Consider the following 18,320-nt stretch of genomic DNA (forward strand, 5'->3'; position numbering starts at 1 on the left):
CTCCTCCGGCCCGTGCTCACTCCCCGCTGTTCTGAAGGAAGAGAAGCCGCGGAATCAAGAACCTCTGGAAGTTTCCACCCCGCCTACCCCTCTCCCTGGCTGCTTCCTTCCGCCCCCCTTACTGCCCTCCTGTATTCTTGTCCCCACCCCTTCTCGCAGCACCGGCCACTGCTCTCCTTCCCTGATAGCCAGGTCACTCCACACAGCTGTCCGCGGCCCTCGTCGTTGCCTCTGGCCTCGAGGGCCGCCCGCCTTTGACCGTCTCTGCTCCACGGACACTGCTCTGGGGCTCCAGGGACTGCCCGGCTGCCAGCGGGGGGTAGGTCCTCCCCCTACTAGATCAGCAGCAGCATCTGGGAGCCCCCACCCTCCCGGCCTCGTGCCCGCGTCTCTGGAGGCCCCCGCGTGCCGCCCCGGCTCTTCCTCCCCACCCGCCCACGCTCTACACTCTGGGCGCCCCAAGCCTCAGACCCGGGGCGTCTGTTCTCTGCTGGCCCCACTCAGCTCATTCCTTGGGGGATTCCACCCAGGCTCCACTTGTCGTCTGGACGCTGAGGCCTCCCCGTGGGGCACCTCTGGCCTGGACTCCTCTCTGAGCTCCAGACTCGCGAGCCCCCTGCCCTCTTGACGCGTCCGGTGGCGTCACGTAGGCACGTGTCCAAAGAAAGCTCGAAAACTGCGCCTCCCGGAATCTCGCCTTCTCAGCAAATACGACGAGGTCCACCCTGCCGAGGCCTCGCCTCGTCGGTCGCCCAGGTGGTGGGGCCAGGAGCTGCCCTCTTGGAACGTGAAGTCCCGTCCAGCGTGAGGGTTTCCTCGAGGGGAGGCTCTGCCCCAGGCTGGCGCTTTCCCACAGCGAGGGCCCAGCCGGTTACTGCGGACGCTGTGCTAGGTTTGGCTCTTGTCACCGGCCGTGGTTCTAGAATCTATCGGACACCAAGAGACCAGAAGAAAACCACCTGTCTGGGAAGTCAATAAAGCATTTTATTCCACAGGAAGAAAATAACGACTCTGACATGAGAAACAGATGAAAGAGTCTTGACAGACTGGTGACCGTGCGTCCTAATGTTTACACAGCAGAGAACCAGATAGTCTAATTTCAGGTTTTACCAAGCAGCTACTATGGTATTTTGAGGCACGGATGATGCTTAAAAACAAAGTGGCCCTAGAACCTTCTGAACATCCAGGTGAGCACCCACGGGGCAGCCAGGCACGCCGGGCCCTGGGTCCGTGGTTAGGGAGGGGCCTCCCCCCGCCCCCCCCCCGCCCTCCCAGGGGGCCCTGCGGCTGGGCCAACTGTGCTGGGTCTGGGAATTAGGATGGCTTTTGATTTCTCCTTATCCAATTTCTCTGTATTCAATTGCTTTTGCTTTCCCCAGAGAGAAGCTGTGTATTTGGGACAGCAAGAAAATCCGTAGGAATTATCATAACAAAGTCTCAGACTTCCAGGGCTAAACACCAATTTAAAAAGAAGCCGGGCATTCAGGGAGCCAGGGGCTGGGCCTGCTTCCGTCAGGGCTTTGAATCTTGCCCTGGCCAAGCAGGAAGCCCCGTCCAAAGCCCCTGGAGGCTTCCAGCCAGGCATGAGGGGTGAGGGGTAAGGGCTTCTCAGGCTCCTCTGGCGGGGAGCAGGGCTCACGCAATCCACTGAGATGGGCCACGGCTTTTAGAGCTGATTAAAATTAGAAAGGAGCCTGGGGAGGGGGCACCCAACACCTCTGAGTCCTGGGGGAGCAGCTCAGCACGGTGCAGCCTCAGGTGCTTGCAGGTCACCCCTGCCCCGGGGGTGAAGGCCGCCCTCCGCAGTCACACGAAGCGCCCCTGTCTTCATTCCAGGAGGGGACAGGAGGCCCACTGAGGCGGGCGGTCAACCCTCCTGAGTCTCATCTTTAAGAGATCGTGATCTCCGGCAGTGGGTCACTGATGGCAAAAACCACAAGGCAGGCTTGTGGGGGCCCCAGAGGGGGAGGCTGGTGAGGAGGGCTCGCAGCAGGTGGCACCGGGTCGCCACGCAGGACTGCCACCCCACAGAAACCAACAACAACCCTTCGCAAGCCAAGTTTCCATTCTGCGATCCGCCAGCTTAGAGTCTGAAGAGGACACAGACCTTGGAGTTCAAGATGATCCTTAGAAACACTATTTAGCTAAAGCCCTTGAGCTTGTGCTAAAGCTCCTTCCTGCTTCTTTGAAAACACACGCACACGCACACACACGCGTGCACACGTGAGATGGCCGGATCCGCTTCATTTGTGTCTTGGAAGGGTTGGGGTCACGGGTTACAGACCCCAAAACCTTCTATACATCCGCTGATCCGCTGAATCACAGAAACTAATCAGCTTTAATAAAATAAAAATGAAAGAATCACCAGGCTGGTCATCCATTCTAGAGTGAGGCCCCCTCCCAATCGGTTTATTCCTTACAGAAAAGGGAAACAATCATGACAGGGAGAAGAGGGCGCTGGTACCAGGCCTCGCTACTGGCTGGAATTTAAAATCAAGGACAAGAGATGTTTTAGCCGAATCCTGGTTCCATGAAAAACTTACAAAACAGCTTTTTAAGACTCAGATTTCATTCCCTTTCCTGAGACGCTCTCCCTTCTCGGCCCGTGTCTCCATCCCGACCCCAGGGCTGTGCGGCTGTGGCAGCTGCCTGTGGCTTTAGCAGAAAGAACGAGTCCCAGGACCTTCTCCCCGTAGCATTCTCACTGCGGACTTCTGATAGATCTGTGGATTTTTGATTTGTTAAAACAAATAGTTCTGTGCGATGTTTTTCCTCCTAAATCGACAGAGCCTACTGGTGTTTCCAACCGACCTCTCTGATGATAACCCAAGGAAAACTTACAGCGCTGGTGTGTGCACGCAGGCGCACACATGGTAACCACACAAGTGACCTCAAAGCTTGGCAAGACTAGTCAGGAGAAAGCCAGATAGAGAGAGGAAAAAGAATGTGTGGTTCTAGGAACTACTTTTAAGATGGGGGTGGGAAATAAATAAAGGACGGGCTTGTGACCCCTGTCCTGCACCTCCCTCGGGGGCCGGCTCCGGTTCTGAGACACCGGCTCCCCCATCCGGCCCAGGGGCCACGGGATTCAGAGGCGCCAGAGCACTTCCAACCTCACTGTCTTCATTCCTGTGAATTCTCTAGTTTCCAAAACTAACACATAACATTCTTCAACTTTCAAGAATGCCTTTTTATAGAGTACCCTGAATCAGATGTGTAGAATTAGTGCAATAGAAGATCCAATATAATTTTATATTACTTTACAGTTAACAAACCTTTACACACATCACAGGCCCTGCTCAGAAATGCTCCTATATATTTACAAACACACAGTTGTACATATATACATGTTAACAAAATACAGGGCAATCTTAAAATTAGATTCATCTCAGTACACTTTTTTTTTAACGTTATTCAACCAAAACCTTTTAAAAATGACTTCCCCATAATCTAAAGTAACCCCCACCCTACCCACAAATTAACACGGTTTCCATTCGTATCCTCCCCTCGTTCCTTGATATTATCCCCCAAACCTTATCCTGGTTTGCCTCTGATTCAGGCCCAGCCCTCGGGCCTGTCGTCCTGACTGATCCGGGGTCTGGGTCTGGGAGCGTCTCTCCGGCAGCTGGGGTTTCTCAGGAGTCCAGCTCCAACTGCTCTTGATTCTCACTGAGTCTCAACATGAGCTGCTGTTCATAGTAAAGGCTCTTTGCATAGTTTATCTCTTGTGATAACTTGACGGCGAGGCCTTCGGATTTCACGTGGACCTGGAGAGCAGAACAGAATCAGTAACGCGCCCCGGAGGTGGGGGCCGAAGACATCACAGGTCCTGGGCAGTCAAACTGCCCGGGCATCGGCTCCCAGCCCAGCTGCAGATCACAACGGTAGGGGCTGCCTTTTTTTTTTTTTTAAATTTTTATTTTTAAGTAGGTTCCACGTCCGTGTGGAACCCACTGTGGGGCTTGAACTCACAGCCCCAAGCTCAAGACCTGAGCTGAGACCAAGAGTCAGACCTGACTCAACTGTCCAGGCGCCCCTGGCATGGGTGTACTTCTAAGAAAGATTCCCAGGGCCTGCTTCTGGTGAATGGTGATTCAAGGTGTGGATGATTCAAGGTGTGGTGATTCAAGGTGGATTCCTGGAATCTGTATCTTTAACATGCGTCCCAGGTGAGTCGGTGGCCAAGCCACCATAGCTGACATTTGGGACTTTCTGTACGGGAGCCCAGCCCTAGCTCCGAGGAGGGGAGGGTCCGCTGAGGCCAGACGAAGACCAGGATGAAAGCACTGCAAGGGGACTCACCTCTGAGGTCTGGGGACAGTCGAGGAGGGGAGAAGGAGCCTCAAACAAATGCCCCGAGGCCTTTCTCACCAAGAACGCTTAGTTGCTTACTTGCCTTGAAAGGAGCGCAAGTGCAGCCGGGCAAGGCTCCCCCCACCCAGAGGAATTGTGGAAATGCTCAACTTCTGGGTGTAAACTCTGAGAATCCACCAGCCCTGGCTGCAGCCAATGACCCCGGGGAGCCTGCACTAGCCAAGCCAAACCTAAGAGCATTCCCGAGCAGAGGAAGGTCGAGGCGTTCCTGAGGAGGGGCCCTGTACGGCTGGCTGGGATTTCTGATCTGTGCAAAGAGCCAGGGATGAGTAGGGGCCATTCTGAGGGGCCCACTGTTCTCGAATGTGGCTGTGAACACCCTGGCACACCAGGTGAGACCTGAGCATGATGTCTCAGGTGCACAAAAAGCCACCAAAGTCAGATGGTAGTGAGCAAAGTGGTCAAGACTGCCAGCCCCGGGGTCACAGCACCTGGGTCTGAACTCTAGTTCCTCCCAGCGTCAGCCACACAACCCGGAGCAGGTCACCTGCCCTCAAGCCTGCAGTCAAGTGGGAACAAGGACAGTACGACACCAAATAGCCCTCAGGAAGTAGTTAGCATCCAGTCAGGCACAGGGCGTACCCGCCGCGAATGCTGGTTACTAATAGGAATGTTACCTGGAAGTCCTGCCGTGACAATACCTCGTCCCCTTGGGAGGCAATATATACGTTTTATTTACAAATATTTACTTAGAGTTTATTCTGGGGAAGGTCCTCTGTCAGGTATCACTTCTTTGTGCAGAAAAACAAGTTTGCCACTCTTCTGTAGAACAACAGAGAAGCCACGTGCGCTCCAAGAGCTGAGTCAGGGCCCTGCGGTCACAGCCGAGGAACAAGAGCCCCCGACTCAGGAGGTCCCCACCCCGTGTGGCTACGGAGGGCGGGGCGGCGGCCGCTGCGCACTCACCATCGGCTTCTGGTGGGAAGGGCCGGGGATGGACACGCCGCTGCTGGAGTTCACGGCCTTCTTGGTCACCTGCACGTACACCTTCCCGTGGTCTTTGGAGACGAGGCAGTGGTAGAGGTCGTCGTACTTGACTTCCAGGAAGATGGCCTCTCGATCCACGTAGTCCCCGCTTTTCAGGAAGTACACGGCTTTGGAGGAGATGAGCACGCAGTAGCTGTCGATGTTCTCCACGGCTATGAAGCTGCGGAGAGAGGGGGACCGGTGAGGCTCGCGAGCTCAGGCTCACCCCGAAGCCGTGAGCCCTGACCCCCGACGGCGGGGCCTGGGGGCTCCCGAGCCGGGGGCCAGGCTCCCTCACCTCCACCACACCTCGAGCCTCAGTTTCCTTGCTTGCGAATTAGGACTAAAAGCATCAGCGACCTCCCGGGGCTGTCGAGCAGGTGGCTCGGGACGACGACGACGGTGACCGACAGTATCAACGGGAGAAGCAACGTTACCCTGAAACCGCATCGTGGGGGTTTTGTGCCGGGGCCGTTTCCAGGTAGGGCCGAGGAGCCGAGCCGGCTTTGTCGGACACGACACACGAAGCCGCGCTCCTCCCCAGCCACCGAGGAGCCGCTGACGTCCCCGCCCGATGCCGGGGGTGAGCGCCGGGCCCCCCAGCACCCGCACCCCGCGCTCCCTCCTCGCGGCGCCCGCGCTCCGTGACGGGGAGAAGGCCCCCGCGTGCTCGGAAAACCCCAATAAATTTGGAAGCGCTTTCCGGAGCTGTGATCTTGGTTTGCTGCTTCCCAGGCAGTAGGGCCACTCGGAAAATCCACCCATTCCTCTCTGGTCCGCGGGGCTCACAGAGTTAAAGTGGAAATTCATGCCCGTCAGACCTTTCAGCTCAGCTCCCGAGTGAAGGGTGGTGACCCCTGGAAGCGGCCGCAGCGGCCTCCGCGGCCTCTGGGGCGGCCTCCCGGTGGGGCGGCCACGTCGCGGGGCACCAGAGACCAGCTGGCGGCAGGAATGCTAAGAGCCCACGGCAGGCTGGCTGGCGAGCCCCGGCCCCTGGGACTGGACGTCCCGGGAGGATTTTCCAAGGCGCAGCCGCCGAGCCGAGGCTCCCCCGGGGGCTGAGCGGGGACGGTCCCCGGACGGCTTCGGTGCTCCGCGGTCACGACACGTGCCGGGCCCACAGCTGGGCGCCCCGCCGCCGCGACACATGCACCCCTGCCTGCCCCTCACCTTCGAAGCGCCGCCGGCCCCCGGGCTGACAGATGCGTGGGCCGAGCCGACGCCCCCGACTCCGGCTCTGCCTGTGCCAGTTGCCACTTTAATTACAGCCTCGCATGACAAAAATTGGGGTTTATTGTTCTATTCTAACTGGTTGGCAATGCCAAGAATGCAGACTTGTAAAGTCTCAATGCCAAAATTAGAAATACCCAGCAGCTTTCGGTGCTCAGGCCACTTAGCACAGAATTTCCCACATTCTAGGTTGTGACAGTGTCAAGGGGGCAGCATTATCACCTCGTCGAGCTGAATGGAATCTAAAATAGCTCGTCTGGGGGAAGAAAAGAAGAAACGCAGTGCAATAGACAGAAAGACAGAAATGAGAAAAGCCTCCGCGTGGGCAGGAAGCACGCGGGGCCAGAACCTGCCGAGCAGCTGGCAGGGCCGCCCAGGACGGCCGCGGCTCCCGGGCGCAGCAGGCCCTTGAGGAGACCCTGAGGTTGGCCGCTGCCCTGGGAGAGCAGGAATGGGCACTGGAAATCCAACTGAGGGGCGCCTGGGGGGCTCGCCGCTGAAGCGACTGCCTTCAGCTCGGGTCAGGATCCCGGGGCCCTGGGGTGCAGCCCCACGCTGGGCGCCCTGCTCAGCGCGGAGCTGCTGCTCCCCCTGCCCCTCCCCTGCTTGTGCTCATACATACATAAAATCTTTAAAAAAAAAAATCCAGGGGGATGGATTTCCTTTCCTCTGGTCCAGGACGGGCTGGGGCACTCCTGCCCATGACCCTTGCTCCCGCGCTCACCCGTCCGGCACCTGCCGTGGCGGACAGAGGCACGGCCTGCAGGAAGAGCCAAGCCTTCGGGTCCGGGCAGCTGCTCTCGCACCGGGCCAGGGTGGCTGACACCGTGCACCTCCCATCCTGAAACACTCTCACGGGCTCTAAAATAGACAGACTCCTTTCCAAGATGCCACCATGGCCAAGTCCCCATGAGGCCAGGACCGCGTCGGGAGGAAGCGTGGCTCTGCGCGCGGACGCTCTACGGGACACCTCGCGCAGCGGAGGAGACGCTGCCAGGCCGCCGCTCTGCCCTTGCGGCTCCGTTTCTTCATCGGACAGCGGTGCTGCTACCCAGGTTCTTCAGAGTGACCAGGGCCCCCCACACCCTGAAACCTCCACAGGCAATAGCACTTTTTGGACATTTGTATCAACTCCTCTGAAGTCCTTCCAAATGAGAAGCAGCTCAGAGCTAATGGTACAAGCGAGGGGGAGGGAGATGGCGAAACCACGCTGGGCGCCGGGGCCCCTAGCACCGTCTGAGCAACAATCGAACCGAGGCTGATCTGCAAACAGCGGTGCCTGTTTTCCTCCTGATGCTTCCAACCACCAATGCTTTTGTGGGGTTTCTTCTTCATCTTCATCTTTTTTTTCTTTTATACAAAATCTAGAAACCGCATCAAAGGATGACTAACACTGAGCTCTAGGGGCACCTGGGGGGCTCAGCAGTTGAGCGTCTCTTTGGCCCAGGGTGTGACCCCAGGGTCCCGGGATCAAGTCCCGCATCGGGCTCCCCACAGGGAGCCTGCTTCTCCCTCTGCCTTTGTCTCTGTCTCTCTCTGTCTCTCATGAATCAATAAATATGTTTTAAAAAACAAAAACAAAACTGAGTTCTAGACTGGGAGGCCCCTGCTGTGGAGACAGATCCTGAACGTGTCGCCTCTGAGAGGAACCACCACTCAGGGTGACTAGAGGGCCCGTGGGCAGCGCTCTCGGGGCTCCCCCCCACCCCCCGCCAGTGGCGCCTTCCTCTGTCCCTTCCTTCTTCACAGCCACAGCGCCTCGTCCCTTCCTGGCCGCCCACCTGCAGAAGCTGCTCTCCACGGGCTTTCATGTGCTCCACTGGAGGGACTCAGGGTTTGCTAACCGCGGCCCTGGAGCCGAGTCTGGACACTGGGCTCTTCATGCTGGAACAGCCATGCTTCACACAAGGGTGACCTTGTCTGTGCTCGACCCACAGACGAAGGGACTGCTGTAAAACCTCAGGGGGCGGCGCAGGAAGAAAGCCAACGTGCTCTCAGGTGGACCCGGAGCTCATCCTTCTAGCCTTTGTCCTATTAAGAAGCCAGAGGGAGGGAGGATGACAAAATGTGGCCTGAAACACAAAGCACCTGGATAAGCTCCATCCTTCAAATTCGGAGAGCTAGGGAAGTCACCCGGTATCCTGGTGATACATTTTGGGGTGACGTAGATACAACTGCTCCTATAAAAAACAGGATGTTTAGACTTCAGGTAAACCATTTACTTTTCACTCTCCCTTAAGGAGACAAAGAGGGCAGTCTGACCTTGGGATCAACGCCAGAGGTTTCTTCTGGGAGGAAGGAAGGCTGGGGCACATGACGTCCATCGTTCTCCAAGATGACAGGTGCTAACAGTGGGTGTCTGCCAAGGTTCGATGCCACAGAGGACCCACTCTCGCTAACAGTACCTCCCGGTCACGAATACCACGGGGGCGCTCGCAGCCACTAACCACCCCACCACCTGCCCTGGCGGCGGGTGCTGACGTCCTCTCCAAGGCACGTGGCGGCCGTGCCTCCAGAACCGGGCAGGCCTCCCAACGTAGACATGCTCAACTGATGGGGGTCACTGCCCCTCTACTGCTTATCATTGAGACAGATGCTAAGTGACCCTGATGTGGGGAAAGGCCCTTTCAAGTCCCCAAACCTTCACATCAGCAGGTTGGAGAAAGGAGTGCCCCTCTCGGTGGCCACATGGAAAATGGGTTCAGGGCCGACTGGTCCTTGGGGAGAGAGCAATCTGCCAAATAACTGTCCCTCCTCGCCTTCAATTTGATTTTTCTTTTCCTCCCACTTCTACTTCTTTGCTTTAACTCTATTTGTATATCCATATTCTCCTCGGTTTTGGAGTCATTTCAAAATCAGGAAAGTTCTGAGTCATCCTGTTGATGAGCGCTCCTAGGACACCATCCGCAATGTGCGTCACCCCCAAATCTGTGTGAGCGAGGCTCTTCATGCACACACATCCCACATGTCCTCATACTCAGCACATGCTCGGCCGGGCCGCTGCTCCTTCTCCCGACAGGTGGCATCTCCATCCCACCGAACGACCAAGAAGCCTGGGGTCACTCTCACCCCCTCCTCACTCTGATTCTGCATTTAGTCAGCACGACTCTAAGTGAGGCTGATGCTACCTCCCCAAATACCTTCAACTCTGTCCCCCCTATTCCCGTGCACCACCACCGTCTATGTTTGGGCCCCTCTACTGTTTACCCAGATCATTCCCGGGGCCTCCCCATTGCCTTCCTGTCTCATCTCATGGACTCGGATCCCTTCTGCTGCTGCCGGCAAGGTTATATTGTTAACATGTAATTCTGAGTGGGGTCCTCTTCAAAATCTCACCACTGCCTACAGGACAGGTGAACTCAGTACGGCTCTTAGGGTCTGGCCTGTGAGCCACCTTCCCACACAGGGGTGGCCACCATACTCGGCAGATCCCAACCATCCAGAAATGCCAGGAGCTCTGCTGTCTCTGCGCCTGTGCCCAGCACCCTTCTCTGCGTATGGCGCTTTGTCTCTTCTCTCCCGGGCACAATTCTCCTCACCCTGCAGAACCACGACAACCGTCCACAGCCTTCTTTGGTTCTCCAAGCATAAATCAGTCACTTCCCCTTGAGGCCTTATAACACATGGCTCGCGATTCTATTTTAAAAACAATCATATATTATAGACAATTGGTAATACTGTCTGCTTCCCCTGCCAGACTGTGAACTCGTTAAGGAAAGGGCAAATTTCTTACTCGTCCTGGCACATAGTAGCATTCAACACACTTATGTGTTAGGCAGTCTTACAAAATGGCAGTGAATTTACAAGGTAAGGTCCCGTAGTATTTGCCAAAACACACGCAACTTTGTATGCTGGATATATTTTAGCCAGTAATCAAGTAAAAAAAACCTCTCTTAGAACTCCTGATTTAGGGTATCCCTGGGTGGCTCAGCGGTTTAACGCCTGCCTTTGGCCCAGGGTGTGATCCTGGAGACCCGGGATCGAGTCCCACATCGGTCTCCCTGCAGGCAGCCTGCTTCTCCCTCTGCTTGTGTCTCCGCCTCTCTCCCTGTCTCTCATGAATAAATAAAATCTTAAAAAAAGAGAGAGAGAGAGAGAACTCCTGATTTAACTTATGAAAGATTTAGTCAAGCCATTAACTTTTATTAACATAGCTGGCTAATCCATCAAGTTTTTATTCAGGGGCATATCAAAGACTGTCCAATTCCCTAAGTGTCAGTGGTTACTGACAGATTATTTTCTGGTTCAGAAAATGGAAGAATTCATTTAGAAAATGAAGTCTATCCTATTCCTCAAAAGGACCTGTCTTTCGTTTTTGTTCTCAGACTGCATATGTTACTCTAAGGTTTTATACTGATGATCCTATGCTGTTAGGATCAACACTATGAACTGTGCTCTAAGAAAAAAATCTGATTTCTGTCTCTATCTGCAATTTACCAAGAAGGACAGACAAGACGGAAAATACCATAAACAGTATATCTACAAAGAGAAAGAACTTGTTTGGCTAGTGGGCTTATAGGCTGTTTTTTTTTTTTTTTTTACTACTACTCTGTATTAAAAAAAATCTCATAAACATTACTTTCTGAAACTACATTTTGAAAATACAATCCAGTTGTCAAACTCCAGAAAACAGTATACTAGAGTAGCTTCCCAGGTCACATGGGCGGCTCACAGGCACCTTTTCTGATCAGGTTAAGAGCCACCCTCTAATGCTTACAATGCTGGTGTGTTACTTTGGCTGTGATTAAGTATTAGAAATAAAATAGGAACTTTCTTTCCTCCTTCTCCTCCTCCTTCTCCTTCTTTAAGGAAAATGAGGTCCCTGGCTACAGATTAGACGCTGGTTATAAGGAAAAATTAATTTAATCAGATGGGACAAATTTTACTTTCACATCATCTTAACCCAGGATCCTATTTCAAAATCCAAACTGAAAAGAATGGGAAGCAATGGTAACTCTGCAACATACCAGAGAAATAGTGGATTCTTCTGGAACCGAAGCCCTTTCAGCTGGCCAGACCTTAAACCGTATGTCAGTAACTATCTTTTTAATACTAATTAATTAAATAAAATGAAAAATTAAATGAAACTTGATCTGGGAGAACAAAGTTGAAGTGCCCACGGCACTGGGGACTTTGTGGGGTTTTCACTACATCAGGAAGTAATTACACAACATTTTCCAGAAGTGAAACAGTGAGTCTAACTGGAAAAAAATGTGGAAACATTTAGTTAGAACAGTAGAGCAAGGTATTAAAGACCCTTTTAAGGGGTTAACTCTGAAGGAAAATATGCAAATAATTAGGTCTTTAAATATGCTTTTAATTACAATTCTAGGATAAAAGTCAGAGGTATAATTTGGCACTTGTGTGCTTTTCTTGAAAACCCCTTTCTTGCAAAGTGATGATTCTAACGTTCACGTCACCGTGAAGACCCAGCCTGACAACCGAGGATACTTCAGAGAACATTTGCCGGCTTCCTTGATGACTTCTTCCTTGTGTCTGAGGAAGGCCACGGTCACGTGGTTTCTTCAACATTCACTGGTGAGATTTAACCCACAAACTTGGGTAGCAACACATGGTTTTCATCTTTAGAGTCAAAACTCATTCATGCCAGTATCTTTTCCTCGTTCATATGAATTTCAAGAGTTTCACAAAATTGATTTTACTGACTTCAGTTTGATTCCACTGTTGGCTTTATGTGGCTCAGTTTCCAATGTGCGTGTCTCACTGGGAACAATCCTAGGTTAGCTGTACTACACAATTTCTCCTTGTGTTTTTGGCACCAGTCACTCTACTGAAAATGAATTTTATAAGGGCCACAGACACTTTGAACTGAATAGGGGTGAGTAGGGGAGGAAATTAAAAGCATGGCATACAACAATATATAATTTCAACCTTTGACCAAAAAAACCCTCCAAAAAGATGGAGAAGTGAACATGTATTAATATAATGCTACACTGTAGCTCTCCAGCTATCATTCATTCAACAAATATTTATTGAGTGTCTATTATGTGCCAGGTACTGTTCTAGGTGCTGAGGATGGACTGGTGAGTGGAACGGACAAAAACCCTAGTGCTGCTAGGGCTGCCATTCTAGCCCTGCTGGACCTGAGGAATGACTCTCTGGGCCTCTGATCCAAAAGTTCCACCAGCAAAGTGGCATAAAGGGCAGCGGGGCACCAACTCCTCCCCACGGAAGTAGGAACAGAAAGTCCTCCCCGGAGTGAAGCTGCCTGGGGATTCTGGGTATTGCAATGGTGACCAGAACTGGGCCTAGACTGAAAAAGCAGAATGGATTCAAGAAGTGTGCCGTGTGGGCATCCCCGGGTGGCTGAGTGGTTTAGTGCCACCTTTGGCCCAGGACCTGATCCTGGGGACCCAGGATTGAGTCCCGCGTCGGGCTCCCTGCACGGAGCCTGCTTCTCCCTCTGCCTCTGTCTCTGCCTCTCATGAATAAATAAAATCTTAAAAAAAAAAAAAAAAGTGCTGTGGACAGAACTGTGCCCCTGCAGAATCCTGACGCTGAAGCCCTATCTGGAATAAGGAAGTGATTAAAGTTAAACGAGGTCGTAAGGGTAGGGCCCTGATCCTACAGGATTCGTGTCCTTATGAGAGACGCCAGAGCTCTTGCCTGCACGTGCTCGCTCTCCGCCACGCGAGCACGCAGCCAGAAGCTGGCCATCTGCAAGGCAGGAAGAGAGCTTTTCACCAGGAACCACACTGGCTGGTGCCTTGATCTTGGACTTCCCATCCTCCAGAGCTCTGGGACGATGGTACTTTTTACGGCAGCCTGAGCTAAGGCGATATAATGCGCTGCCATCTCAAGAGACCTTCCAGTAACACTGCAGGGGGTTTGGGTTACACAAAACACATCCAGGAAGAAGCCGTCGTATCCAGTAAGCAGCAATGAATTCTGGACTTAATTTTTGATGTCTCCATTCAAATATTGTACAAAAATAGGAGATGAGGTCATCTTAACACTTTCTCTAACAATGACAGTGAAGGCTATCCTGAACTAACCTCTGCTTCAGACACTCCTCCACCAACCAAAAAATATTCATGGCCCTCACAACCCTCCTTTTCTTGCTTTAGCTTAAAGGAGATAAATGTGCATTAAAAGAAATTAAACGAGCATTTTGCTACCCATCAGGCATAACCAATTGCCTTGTCTGGACTGGTGGTTCTAACACCTACTTAAGTTACAGAGCATTTTCTGCTAAAAGGGTCTCTGCAAAATATCCTAAAATAGTGATAAACTGAATCCTATCCCATCAACTTGGAATAATTTCATGAACCGAAAATACTACAAGACCCAAGGTCTGTAAGTTTTTGCATTCAAAGAGTAGCAACACTGTTTTAAAGACTGCTTTTCTAAAATTCTCAGCTACTAGTTGTTTGCCATTTATGTTTTGTTTCACTAGGCATTCTGCAGCAAACAGGAGAACACCAAAGCTTAAGAAGGTTTTACACACAACAAAGCCTTAAGGCTGAGAACGTTTTACTCTTTATCTTCTCTCTGTGAACACACTAGGAAGAGACTGCCATTTTCTAGAAACAAAACGCCGAGGTCCCACTGTGGAACTCAGTTTGAGAACCACGGTTTTGTGTAAAAGGCTTTGGACGAGAAATATACCTACACCTATAGCACATTTGGGCCAAGGAAGCTCTGGCAGGTTCCAAGGTCTAAGAGGCACAATGATGCTCAGAATAGAAACTTCTTGGACTCAAAGAGAGAAAAGGCAACTAGCTCAGCGAGCCAACGGGGCTGCTTTCCCACGGCTCCACTTACAATTCATCTTGAATGTTGTCCGTTAGCTTGAAGAGCTGCTCCTGCCCCTCTGCCTGGCTCTCAGAGTAGCGCGGAAGCAGCCCCTGGGGCCCAGTGCAGCAGCGCGGTTTCCGAACCCTCTGGGCTTGCGTCCTGGGACAGGGAAAGGAACAAACAGCAAAGAGGTTAAGTGCTATGGTTCATATGATTTTCCTTTCTCATCTGAAATAAAAAAGTACTACATCATACAGGGCAAGCTCCCAGTTTAGGGACCAGCACGAAGCCGCGGCACCACCTGTGAGTGCTCCGGGAGGGAGCTGGTTGAGTCTCTGGTTTTTGTTTTTTGTTTTGTTTTTTTTTTTGAGAGACACAGAGACACAGAGAGAGAGGCAGAGACACAGGCAGAGGGAGAAGCAAGCTCTCTGCAGGGAGCCCAATGCGGGACTCGATCCCGGGACCCCGGGACCAAAGGAGCACGACCTGAGCCAAGGGCAGATGCTCAACCCGCCGAGCCACCCAGGCGTCCCCGAGTCTCTAGTTTTGACGAGAACCCAGTCTCTGCCATTTTCTGACCAGGTGACCATGGACACGAGAGCTTCTTCAACCGCAGGTTCCAGTTTTCTCTGTAAACTGGGATGGGGACAGCGTCACAGGATGGCTGCGAAGATCAAGGAAACTGAGTGCCCATGGGGCCGGGGTTGACAGGATGTGGGCCAGCACCACTCACAGCTCCTGTCCTTGTTATTACTAAGACTTCTACTTGGGAAAACCCCACTTTTCTAGGAATCTTCAGGAGAGGCGCCTCTGGACTTGCTAAAGGCCAGGAAGAAGTGAGGGGGCCGGGGCATCTAGAAGGCACACACCAGGCTTCTGGACCTCTTGTAGGATGAGATCAGCGCCTGGGCACAGGGCGCAGGACGGGAATCCTAGGAGGGAGAGGACAGGCTCCATGGACTGGGCCCAGGCCACAGTCTGGGATGCTGCAGTGGCTCTAACTCATGCCACTCTGCTGTCGGCCGCCCAGAGGAATCTGCTTTGCCATGGCTTTCAGGGGAGATGTTGTCTTTTTCCACAAACCATATTACAGGGTAATTGATAAGTACTTTTCGGTGTTTTCCTAGAAACAGGAGTCCATATTTGTCTTGGAAAGGCTGTGCATATTTCAGATGACTGATAAGAGTGTGCCGGGTCTGTCCTCGGCCTTGTACTCGCTGTACTTTTCATTATTTGTTCCTGGATTCCACTGAAGCAAAACATCCTTCTCTAGACACAGCTAACAGAGAGGAGCAAGATTGAATCAGCACTGAATCAGCACTTGAGAACCACGTACTAACACTAGTGTGCAGACTTACTTGCAAAGGCACCGAGGTGCCCTGGTCGGGGGCAAACAGGGCTAGTGACAGACAGAAAGTCAGAAGCTCGCCACAGGCCACACAACGGGGTGGCAGTGAAACTGGGACATGGCCAAGCGCTCCTGGACCCAGGTCAATGCTCTGCCCATTGGGCCGTGATGTGTGAAGCCCCATATCTGGTTAATGTTTGATAAGTGCCAGAAAGCCAGCAACACATTTTTAAAAATTCAGGCGAAGGATGCCCTAGATACCACTAGTTGAGCTCTTCAAGGTTGATGTAAGGAGAATGTCAAGAAGTTTCAACGATCTGTACTAAGGGAGTGGGTAAAAAAAATTTTTACTTGGGCAGCCCGGGTGGCTCAGCGGTTTAGCGCCGCCTTCAGTCAAGGGCCTGATCCTGGAGACCCGGGATCGAGTCCCACGTCGGGCTCCCGACAGGGAGCCTGCTTCTCCAACTCTGCCTGTGTCTCTGCCTCTCTCTCTGTCTCTCGTGAATAAATAAATAAAATCTTAATTTTTTTTTTTAACTTATATCCTGTAAGTAAAGTGTGGTACCCTTTTCTAGGCAGCAAAGCCCTGCTCTGGCCGCCCTGACCTTGAGACAACTACTGTCATTCCCAGCCCTGCCAATGGCAGGCTAATGAAGGGTCCTTTCCCTCAAGGTATCCTTTTCCTACTATTCTGTCTCCAATGAAGTTCCTGGAAGACGTCTGGGCCATTTTGGCAGAAGTCCAAAGGCCCCTCTAAGAGGAACCCGACGGGGCCCATTCCCTATAGCTTGTCAATGTAAAGTTTCATCCTGACACCTCTTACCACATCTTCCCAATCCACTGGGAGGTCTGCGGGCTCAACACCCATATATACCCCCATCCCAACTACTTCTCCATCTCTATCATAACTAACCATTACAATAGTCTTGTAATTTACTCTATTTCTGCCCTTGCCTGTCCTCCTCACGGCAATGAGAATGATGCTTTTAAAATACAAGTTAGAGACGCCTGTGGCTCAGTGGTTGAGCATGCGCCTTCAGCTCAGGTCGTGTTCCTGGGGTCCTGGGATCAAGTCTCACATCAGGCTCCCTGCGGGGATCCTGCTACTCCCTCTGCCTGTGTCTCTGCCTCTCTTTCTCTGTGTCTCTCATGAATAAATAGATAAATCTTTAAAAAAAATAAAATAAAATAGAAGTTTTTTTAAATAATAAAATAAAATACAAGTTAGATCAAGTTAGCCATGTGTCCAAAACACATTTGCTTTAAATCCCATTTAGATAAAACATGTGCTTATTGCTTGGCACCCCATCTGGAACATAAGCTCCTATATAAAAAGGATTTTGTTTCATTCACTGCTATCCTGAGATCTACAACTGTACCCAGCTCATACTTGAAAAACAACAAACATTAGTTGAGTAAATGAATGAATGCATTTGTAGGTGGGTGGGGGGCAGGTATAAGGGCTATTTCAACCAAGGAACTCAATAGTAGAGGTGGTATGCAAACTTTGGAGGAGTTTGAAGACCAGAGATTCTGAGCCTTGAAGGTCAACAAAGTTAAGGCAAAATATGAACCAGCTAGAGTCATATCTTCTTGATAGAAAGGTCAAGGCTATGTTTATATAGTCCACTGATCAAAACCAAGGAAGGGGCAGGAGGGCACGGTCACAAAATCAATCTCGTTGCTAACACATGTATTTTCTTTAAAGGAAACAACCTTCTCAATACTATGCAAAGTGGGAACGGCATGCTACCAATGACAAGAAGACTTACTAAGAGTCCTAAATTCCTCTGGTGGAATCCAAAGAAGCCAGAGAAGTCAAGGAAAGGCAGCTTGTTTCTGGACCTGAGCTCCTAGAAATCACATCTTGTAACAACTATGAAATAGCTGAGAGTGTAAGTAAGTGTGCCCCATGTCATCACATTATCAAATAGCTGCCTGGTGTATACAGTTACTTCTTTACTGCATGGCATCCCTGAGGATCCTCCCCAAATTTCATGAATGCAACCTCACCTCCACTCACTCCCAGCACAACTCTGAAGTAAACTATAAGCCCACCCAAACACCAGAGAATAGGAAAGTCGAGTAGCTCCCTTGTGGGTACATGCTACCTATCTGTTAAGATTCTTTCTTTCTTTTTTTCTCTTTCTTTCTTTCTTTTTCTTTTTCTTTCTTTCTTTTCTTTCATCTATCTATCTATCTATCTATCTATCTATCTATCTATCTATCTATCAAGTTTCTTATCTGTCTTCCCAACAGATCCCAACAAGTTTCACTTCCCTGGTCTTCATTCTGTGACCAACCAATCACACCAAGGGAAGGCCAGGTGTAGAGTTCAGGCACTGCTGACTGGAGGAGCTTACTATGGCACTCAAGGCTCACTTTTCATGTGGACATAGAAGAAAAAAGAGTTCAGCTTTGCCCTGGAAAGAAAAGGTCTTCCCTTAGAGTCTTGTAACTCATGTAGTGCATCTAGGGGCTTCCAGATGGGGTAGTTTAGAGATACTCTTAATAGGAGCACAAAGGGCTCCCCTATTGCTTCATTGCTCTTGGTACCTGAAAAACTATTCTTTCTTCTCCAACTTCTAAGGTCCAAGTTGGAGGCTGCAGGGTGGGATGTGTGTGCGCACTTAAAGTCACTGTG

At 51.5% G+C, this 18,320-nt stretch overlaps 1 protein-coding gene across 6 annotated transcripts in view; it reads right to left on the reverse strand.

Moving 5' to 3' along the window:
* Positions 1-962: 962 nt before the first annotated feature.
* The window catches only part of VPS13D (vacuolar protein sorting 13 homolog D), a 237,818-nt gene continuing 220,460 nt past the window's right edge, over positions 963-18,320 (reverse strand). For all 6 annotated transcript variants that reach the window (XM_041765973.1, XM_041765972.1, XM_041765971.1 and 3 more), the window contains 3 exons: positions 14,356-14,487; positions 5,281-5,521; positions 963-3,767 (listed from right to left, as the gene is read on the reverse strand). In XM_041765973.1, the coding sequence (XP_041621907.1) occupies positions 3,636-3,767; positions 5,281-5,521; positions 14,356-14,487 (505 nt within the window). In that variant the 3' untranslated portion in view covers positions 963-3,635. The remainder of the gene's footprint in view (positions 3,768-5,280; positions 5,522-14,355; positions 14,488-18,320) is intronic.

The sequence above is a fragment of the Vulpes lagopus genome, chromosome 8 (assembly GCF_018345385.1).
Source record: "Vulpes lagopus strain Blue_001 chromosome 8, ASM1834538v1, whole genome shotgun sequence".
Classification (NCBI taxonomy): domain Eukaryota; kingdom Metazoa; phylum Chordata; class Mammalia; order Carnivora; family Canidae; genus Vulpes; species Vulpes lagopus.